General features: G+C 42.9%; 1 protein-coding gene across 1 annotated transcript; it reads right to left on the bottom strand.

Annotated features, from left to right (window-relative positions):
• Positions 1-49: 49 nt before the first annotated feature.
• Positions 50-9,752, bottom strand: LOC150068255 (olfactory receptor 7E24-like). Its single transcript, XM_090355115.1, has 2 exons — positions 9,426-9,752; positions 50-448 (listed from the first exon to the last, which is right to left on the bottom strand). The coding sequence occupies exons 1-2, from the start codon at positions 9,750-9,752 to the stop codon at positions 50-52; spliced, it is 726 nt and encodes a 241-aa protein (XP_090211241.1).
• Positions 9,753-10,109: the final 357 nt, after the last annotated feature.

The raw sequence follows: 10,109 nt of genomic DNA, 5'->3' as shown, positions 1-10,109 counted from the left end.
TTCAGCCAATTAGTCTTACCTCTTGCAGTGGACTACTTTGTTCTGTGGTTCACAATCCATTAAGACAGGAGACCACCCTGCCTGGCAGTCTCCCCAGAGCCCGCATCACGTCCTGGTTCCTCAGGCTGTAGATGAAGGTTTTCAGCATGGGAGTGATCACTGTGTACATCACCGAGGCCACCTTGCTTCTGTGGGCGGAGGAGGACACCGCAGAGCTGAGGTAAACCCCAAGTCCTGTCCCATTGAACAAGGAGACCACGCAGAGGTGAGAGCCACAGGTGGAGAAGGCTTTGTGCTTGCTAGCTGTGTTGGGCAGCTTCATTAAAGATGAGAGGATCTGATGGTAAGAGAAGAAGATTCCTAAGGCAGGAAACACACAGAACAGCACAAAATCCAAGTACATCCAGATGTCATTGATGAGGGTGTCAGAGCTGGCCACTTGGAGAACCTGAGGTAGTTCACAGAAGAAATGGGGGATGGTGGTTCCCGGGGAGAAGGTTAATTTCCTCATCAGTAGAACATGGAAAAGTGAGATGCAGAAAATGAGAAGCCAGGACACCAGAGCCAGGATGCCACAGAAGTTAGGTTTCATGATAACTGGGTAGTTCAGTGGGTGACAGATGGCCAGAAAGCGGTCATAAGCCATCACGGTCAATAGGAAATTATCCATTCCACCAAAAATCATGAAGAAATACACCTGAGTGGGGATGAAGGAAGATGGCGCCGAGACAATAGGGACGCTACCTAGCTTTCTCTGACAAAAAGAGAGAACCAGGGAGTCCCACGACCCAACTATCTAAAGAAATCCACAACAACAAACTCAAAAAGCAACGGAGAAGGACTCAAACCGAAAAGAAATCCAGATAAAGCTCACATCCAACTTTCTCAAAGAATTCGGAACGTGAGGACCCCTCCCCCACCTCTTGCCCAAAGCCTCGGAAAGCCGCGCAGGACCAAGCCGCGAACAAGGGCTTGAGCGGGCACCGGCTCCACGCGGGGAAAGCGGGTGCAGGCACCGGCTCTAATCCACGAAAAGCGGCGGCAGTGGAGGGCACCAGGCTGGGAGCCCAACAGCTGCAGAAACCAGCACAGAACCAGGCCAGCGAACGGCGGAAGTTGCGGAACCCAGACGGGGAACCAGAACAGCAAGCGGCAGAACCCAGATGCAGAACACAGGCTGCAGCGGAGACCCGAGGGGAGTGAAAGACTCCCCACCACCAAGGAGCTCTCGCAGACGGACGCAGAGGCGTGAGTAATACAGTGCATCCCCAAACACATCGGGAAAGTGGAGCGGGTGCCAAGCAATAGAACTTAACTCAGACCCCAACACGCCACCCGAGAAAGACTGGCGGGAGCAGGGGGGCAAGGAATTTAGAATCCTGTCCCTCCCCTCAACAGCCCCCTCCCTCAGGCCATTGACTGGAGATTGACAGGCGGGCTACCCATAAGTCCCAGCACCCCACCAAGGGAGGCGGGGCTGCCCCAACTCCCACCAGCCCAACGGGCTCAACCCCCAGCCCTCTGACTGGAGACTGACAAGCGGGTGGACCTTAAGACTCAGCACCCCACCAGGGGAGGCGGAGCTGTCCCAGCTCCCACCCGCCCACCATGCTCCTCACCCAGGCCACTGGATCTGGAGAGTGGAGAGCTTTGGGACCCTGCCTTACAACAGTGGGTAGGGGGTGCGGGTAAATAGGAGCCAGCATCTGCCCCCCCTCAATTCTCGAGCGGGGCATCCTCCAGCTGGGAATCCTGAGCAAGACACCACCGAGGGCCCCCCTCACAGTCACAGACTCTGACAAAGCAGTGGAAACACAGCAGGGATCTGAAGGGCCGACCAGCAGCCAAGCTCCCCTTCTGAGAACCAAAAAGGCGCGGCTCCGCCCTTGGAGCCCAAGTCCTGAGCTGGGCCCTGCCCCGGGGAACAGAGGGGCCTCCTGCTGGTCCTGCTGAGAGCTCCTGAAACTCTCAATCCCCAGACCCTTGGCTTGGGGCCGCCCCTGGAAGCAGCACAGGAAAATGTCTGGCAACCACGCTCAGACGGAAGCTCGCAGATCCATCCCATGTTCCACTGTGAGGCCACTGGCTGGACTAAGAGCTAGTCGTGCAGCAACACATAAGTTTTATTCTAATACTTTCCAAACATTGTACTCAAATACTCTACCTACTTACCCCCTGACCTCTCTCATTCTATTTCTCGATCTCTGGACCTCTGCTCCTCTTTCAACCCTTATACTGCATGGATCTACACTTGATGACTGTTGAGCCACATTGTATATCTAGGTGTTTAATCATTCTCTAGGCTCAGGGGGACTTAAAGACAATAGAGATTGGATTGAGAGGCTTATTGATTTGGATATAAATCGCTTATCAGTGAATAATTAGACTAGTCCGTAACTGTACAAAAAGAAAGAGTGATAACACCAATCAAAACTTGTGAACATATAGAGTCTGCCAGCTACAGAGGTCTAGCTTGGACATATCTGAAAAACTATAATCGTGTTTAGTATTAATCTTGCTCCCATTTTCAAATGGGCAGAACAAGAAACTCAAGAAAAATGTCAAATCAAGGAACAACACCTCCCACCTCCTCCACCCAATGTAAACACCCAATGGAACAGTCACTGGCAAACCTAGAGGAGAGTCTTCCAAGTGCTGTACAAATGCAATTGATAAACATAATTAATGAAAAATGTGAAAATATAAAGAAAGAGATAAGGCAGGAAGCCATAGCTGAACAAGAGAAAACCATAAACAAGGTGATAAGTGAAAAAGAAGAAGCCATAAAGGAGGCCATAATAAAGGCTGTTCAAAGAAAGATGGATGAATTCATAGAATCCACAAATAAAAAGGTGACCGAACTCCAGCAAATGTTCAAAGAAAATAAAGCTACTGAGCTAACCACTCAAATGGAAATCAAGGAAATAAAGAAATCCATACATGATCTAAAAGAAGAGATGCAAGGCATCAAAAATCAGCAATTAGAAGCAAGGGAGATGAAAAATAAAGTAGATAGCTTTGATAGCAGGTTAGACAATTCAGAGGAGAGAATTTCTGGGGCTGAAGATAATTTAGTTATTATAGAGAAAGAACAGAAAGTGAGTCAATCCAAATCTAGGAAAAATGAGAGAGCGCTTCAGGAGGTCCAAGATACAATTAGGAAGCCTAATTTAAGGCTAATTGGTATTGAGGAGGGTCTGGAGAAAGAGGTCAATGGTATTGGAAATATACTTCAAGGAATCATCTCAGAGAATTTCCCAAATATCCAGAAGGGCAAGACCCATCCAGATACAAGAAGCTTTTAGAACCCCAAACAGACCTGACCAGAAAAGAACATCTCACCGCCACATCGTAATCCGAACTGGATCAGTAGAAACCAAAAAAAGGATCCTAAAGCCAGCCAGGAAAAAGGGTTCAGTAACCTATAAAGGAAAACCAATCAGAATAACCCCAGATTACTCAGCAGAGTCATGCAAGCAAGAAGTGACTGGAAGCATATATGTCATGCCCTTAAGTCAAATAACTACCAACCAAGAATCCTGTACCCAGCTAAGCTCTCATTCATAACTGAGGGAACAATAAAAACATTCCATTCCAGGGAAAAGCTGCAACAATATTTCACAACAAAACCAACACTACAGAGAATTCTGAAAGATGTTCTATACATAGAAAATCAAAATAAATGCAATATAGGGAAAGAAATGGCACCTAAACAGCATACCACCTAAGGACCACAAGAACTGTCAAGACACAGGCCCAAATAAAAGCTTTTAAAAATGGTAGGACCTAATAAATATCTCTCAATCCTAACTCTCAATATCAATGGACTCAACTCTCCAATTAAACGGCATAGGCTGTCTAGTTGGATCAAAAAGCAAGAGCCATCATTCTGCTGTCTTCAAGAGACACATCTTACCCAAAAAGACAAGCATCTTTTGAAAGTGAGAGGTTGGAATAAACTCTATCAAGCTAACGGCCCCCATAAACAGGCTGGAGTTGCCATCCTCATATCAGATAAAATAGACTTCAAACCAAAATTAGTAAGAAAAGACAAAGAAGGTTACTACATACTACTAAAGGGATCTTTCCTCCAGGAAGACATAACGATCCTAAATATTTACACACCCAATCCCGGAGCTCCAAACTTCATCAAGCAAACTTTACTTACACTGAATCCATACATAGATCGAAATACAGTGAATGTCGGTGACTTTAACACACCACTTTCACCTATGGACAGATCAACAAGGCAAAAACTCAAGAGAGAAAACTTACAACTGAACAACTATATAGACCAACTAGATCTAACAGACATCTGCAGAATATTCCACCCAGTAACGACACAATATACGTTTTTCTCAGCAGCACATGGAACATTTTCCAAAATAGATCACATGTTAGGCCATAAAACAAACCTGGACAGATTCAGACACACAGAAATTATTCCATGCACACTCTCAGACCACAAAGGCATCAAACTGGAACTGAACACACATCTTCACCAACGAAAACCCTGTAACTCATGGAGACTGAACAACACATTGTTGAATAACCAATGGGTCATCGAAGAGATCAGAACAGAAATCCAACAGTTTATGAAATTTAACAGTAAGGAGCACACAAACTACCAACTCCTTTGGGACACAGCAAAGGCAGTACCCAGAGGAAAATTTATAGCGCTGATTGCCTACAACAACAAGTTGGAAAAATTGCGAACCAACAAGTTAATGTCTCACCATAAGCTCCTGGAAAAAGAGCAACAAACCAACCCTAATCCCAGTAGAAGAAAGCAAATAATTAAAATCAAAGCAGAATTAAATGATTTGGAATAAAAAAACTATAGAAAGAATCAACAAAACAAGGAGTTGGTTCTTTGAAAGAATTAACAAAATTGACAAGCCCTTAGCAAATCTTACCAAAAAAAGAAGAGAGCATATCGAAATAAACAAAATCGCAGATGAAAATGGTAATATCACGACAGAAATTACCAAGATCCAGAATATCATGACGGAATACTTCTCAAAACTTTATGCCAACAAATTTGAGAATCTAGATGAAATGGATGAATTCCTAGCCAATATTAACATACCCACACTGAACCAAGAAGAACTAAGCCAACTCAACAGGCCTATTTCAAGCTCTGAAATAGAAATGGCAATTAGAGAACTTCCACCTAAGAAAAGCCCAGGGCCAGATGGATTCACAGCTGAATTCTATAAGGTCTTCAAAGCAGAGCTCACACCAATACTCCTCAAGCTCTTCAACGAAATTGAAAATGAAGGTTCCTTAGCAAACTCGCTCTATGAAGCCAGTATAACCCTGATCCCCAAACCAGACAGAGATTCATCAAAGAAAGAGAACTATAGACCTATATCTTTGATGAACATCGATGCAAAACTTCTCAACAAAATACTGGCCAACCGTCTACAACAACTCATCAAAAAAATTATACACTATGATCAAACTGGATTCATCACAGGGAGGCAAAGCTGGTTCAACATACGCAAATCAATTAATATAATTCAACACATCAACAGGAGCAAGGACAAAAATCACATGATTGTCTCAATAGACGCAGAAAAGGCATTTGACAAGATCCAGCACCCCTTTATGTTAAAAGCTCTGGAGAAACTAGGAATCCATGGAACATTCCTCAATGTAATAAAGGCTGTGTATGAGAAACCTACTGCTAGCATTACACTTAATGGTGAAAATCTAAAGCCATTCCCTCTAAAATCAGGAACGAGACAAGGATGCCCACTCTCTCCACTCCTCTTTAACATAGTACTATAATTCCTAGCCAGTGCAATAAGGCAAGAAGCAAGCATAAAGGGGATCCAAGTAGGGAAAGAGGAAATAAAACTATCCCTCTTTGCAGATGACATGATTCTGTATTTAAAGAATCCTATAGACACTACTCCCAAGATCCTTGAGCTGATCCAAAGCTTTGGAAGTGTAGCAGGCTATAAAATCAACCCTCAAAAATCAACTGCCTTCCTTTATGCCAACAGTGAGAGGAATGAGGCAATAATCAGGAATGAACCTCCTTTCACAATAGCCTCAAAGAAAATAAAGTACATAGGAATTAGCTTAACTAAGAATGTAAAGGACCTTTTTGATGAAAACTTTAAAACCCTAAAAAAGGAAATTAAAGCAGAACTAAGGAAATGGAAAAACCTCCCATGCTCCTGGATTGGAAGAATCAACATTGTGAAAATGACAATCTTGCCAAGAGCCATCTACAAATTCATTGCAATACCCATCAACATCCCAATGGCATTCTTTAAAGAAATAGAAGAGGCAATCCAAAATTTCATATGGAATATTAAATGACCCTGTATAGCAAAAACACTTCTTAGCAGAAAGAACAGCACTGGAGAAATTTCAATTCCAAACTTTAGACTCTATTACAGAGCTATAATTCTCAAAACAGCTTGGTACTGGCACAGGAAGAGGCCTGAAGACCAATGGAATAGAACTGAGGACCCAGATATTAAACCATAAACCTATGGCCACCTAATCTTTGACAAGGGAGCCAAAAAAATAGAATGGAAGAAAGACAGCCTCTTCAACAAGTTGTGCTGGCAGAACTGGTTAAGCACCTGCAGAAAACTAAAGCACCTTACACTAGAATTAACTCCAAATGGATCAAAGACCTGGAGGTAAAAGCTGACACCCTGAAAACTCTACAGGAAGGAATAGGAGATACACTAGGCCTCCTTGGCACAGGTCGAAACTTTCTTAATAAGGACCAAGAATCACAACAAATCAGAGAAAGGCTGGATAAGTGGGACTGCATTAAACTGCAGAGCTTTTGTATGGCAAAGGACATAGCTAGTAAACTAATCAGGAAGCCTACAGAGTGGGAGAAGATCTTCACCAACCAAACAACGGACAAAGGCCTAATATCTAAATTATATCAACAACTCAAAAAATTGAATCACTCCAAAACTAACCTCCAAAGTAACAACCATTCCATTAAAAAATGGGCCAAAGACTTAAAGAGAGTCTTCTCTGAAGAAGAAACAAAAATTGCCTATAGACACATGAAGAAATGCTCAACATCTCTGGTCATAAAAGAAATACAAATCAAAACAACTCTAAGATTCCACCTCACTCCAGCTAGAATGGCCAGGATCAGGAAAACGAATGACAACAGATGCTGGCGGGGATGTGGCCAGGAGGGATCACTACTACACTGTTGGTGGGAGTGCAAACTCGTTCGACCACTATGGAAAGCAGTGTGGCCGTGCCTCAAAAGGCTAAACAGAACTCCCCTATGACCCAGCAATTCCACTACTTGGCATTTACCCAACCACCCAGAAACAAGGACATACTAAACCCACTAGCACAACAATGTTCATTGCAGCACTATTCACCATAGCAAAGATATGGAACCAACCTAGATGTCCCTCAGTTGGTGAGTGGATCAACAAGTTGTGGTATTTGTACACAATGGAATTCTATGCTGCTGTCAGAAAGAATGACATCGCCCCATTTGTTAGGAAATGGAAAGACTTAGAAAAAATCATATTAAGTGAAGTAAGCCAGACTCAAAGGAACTTAGGCTCAATGGTTTCCCTCATTCGTCATAATCAGTCGAAACCTTGGGCTCTACTAGCAGAGATTTGCAATAGAGCAAAATCTTGATACATAAGGACATATAATGTGAAGCTAATTGAAAGGACCTCCAGGATAGTGAAACAAAAGCCATATAATGAATGATTGTTGTCCTTAATGTACTATGTTGTCTCTCATCTCCTTTGCTGTCCCTTGGTTATGTCATATTGTTATAGTATCTCACTATGTTATCTGATTTATTGAATTTATTTGTATCGGGATATTTGAAATTTGATAGGGAAGGGGGGAAATCCAAGATGGGAGGGGGGTGTGGGGGGGAGGGTTACGGGTACCAAGACATGTGAAAGGGTATCAATGTATGTGAATTAATGCACCTTCTATCTGGCAAATATCATGTAACCCTTTTACTAATTACAATAAAAAAAGAATGACGTTGGGATACTGGTGGCATTGCATTTAATTTGTAGATAGCCTTTGGCAGGGTTGTCATCTTGTGACCTTCACATGGCATCCTCTGGTGCCATCCGTTTAAATCATCCTTAGTGGCATTTGTATGGATCTTTGTAACTTATTTTTGTGCTTGATTTCTTTTAAACTCTTTTTCTGCACATGAGTTTGCAAACAACTCAACAGAAAATGACTCCATCCCTGGGGTTTTATATTTTATTATTTTGTTGTTGGTGGTGGTCATGAGTCTTAAACTCTGGGCCTGAGCACTGTCCCTGAGCTCTTCAGCTCAAGATTAATGCTCTACCATTTAAGCCACAGCACCACTTTCATGGCATTTTATAATCTAGAATCCTAGATGAAATCACAGCCCTGAAGACATGGAGAGGAAGATCCTACACATGTTTTCCAACTTGTGTTATTTACCTTGATGCCAGACTGCAGATGCAGAGCTAGAGGGAAGAGCAGGCTCTCTCAAGGACAGGGGAGGAGGCTGGTGATGCATCCCGGTGCCATCAGGTAATAAGAAGCCACAGAAACTGAAGCTCCATTTATACACCTGCCTGCCACTGAAGGCTCAGTCTCCAGCTAGATTCACAGCTCTGTGCATGCTGCAGAAATGTCCCTTGTGCTCTGATGCTGCTTCTCCTCCAGCTTCTGCTCTGTGTCGGTTCCTCTGTAGATGACAGATAGTTTGATCCAGACAAATGTTGGCACAAACCAAGGGAGAGATAGTAGATTGCTGGCTCTTCCCATCCCCAACCCTACCACTTTATACTTTGGAATTCGAATGAGACAAGAATGACTCTTCCCTGCATCAACAAGGCCCTCCTGTAAGTGATCTCATGGTTTCTTTTTATCATTTTCTATTTGGTGATCAATAAGAGGACAGGAGAGTTTGGATGTTCTCTGGATCTTCTTACACTGCTTTTACTACAACAGCTCTCCTTTTATTTCATGTTTTTCTGATGACATGTTTTCCTCCCAAGAGGCAGACAGCTTTCTGTCTTGTCCTCCATTCCACTCTCCTTCCCAACACTGTCCCAGCATTCGAGGTGTATCATATATAGACTTCTGTATTCACTGCTGGGATATTTTCCCACCTGCATAGGAATTACTTTTCTAGAGTCTTCCACTGTTGAGTTTCCTTATGGTGGCTTTAATATCTTTGTTCCTCAGGCTGTAGATGAAGGGGTTCAGCATAGGGGTGACCACAGTGTACATCACCGAGGCCACTTTCCCCTCTTTGAAAGAATGGAATACAACTGACTCCAGATACATACCAACAGCTGTTCCATAAAATAGACAGACGACCGACAGGTGAGCCCCACATGTATAGAAAGCTTTGGACTTCCCCCCAGATGATGTGATTTGCAAAATAGAGGATATTATCTTACAGTAAGAAAGTACGATTCCTGAAATGAGTAGAAAGCCAAATAGGGCAGCAACCAAATAGGTGAGTAGGCTTTTGGCAAAAGTGTCAGAACAGTCAGATGAAGGATCTGTGCAGGCTCACAACAGAAGCCTGAAATTTCTACTTGTTTGATGTAAGTAAACTGGAACACGAACAAATTATGCAACTGGGAGTCCAAGAGACTAACACAAAATGAGGCCAGAACCAGAAAGATACAGAACCGAGGGTTCATGAGGACAGAGTAATATAAGGGGTGACAGATGGCCACGTACCTGTCGTAGGCCATCACTGTAAGAAGCATGTCATCCATGCAGCCAAAAATGATAACAAGACACATCTGTGTACAATAAGATCTATTATACAAAAAATTGATAAATCAAAAAGTTGGTTCTTTGAAAGAGTCAACAAAATTGACAGACCCTTGGCAAGATTAATCAAAAAAAAGGAAAGGGGAGACTCAAATAAACAAGATTAAAGACCCCAATGGAACAATCACAACTGATTCCCAAGAAATCCAGTCCATAATGAATAGGTACTACTAGGGCCTATATTCAAAGAAACAAGAAAAACTAGTAGAAATGAATGACATCTTAAATAAATATAGGCTACCCACACTGAACAACGATGAGGTAAACAAATTGAACAGACCAATTTCTTACACTGAAAT

This window comes from Megascapheus bottae, chromosome 1 (assembly GCF_031878675.1).
Source record: "Megascapheus bottae isolate mThoBot1 chromosome 1, mThoBot2.hap1, whole genome shotgun sequence".
Classification (NCBI taxonomy): domain Eukaryota; kingdom Metazoa; phylum Chordata; class Mammalia; order Rodentia; family Geomyidae; genus Megascapheus; species Megascapheus bottae.
Note: the sequence above shows the minus strand (reverse complement) of the source record. Positions and strands in the feature narration are given on the sequence as shown.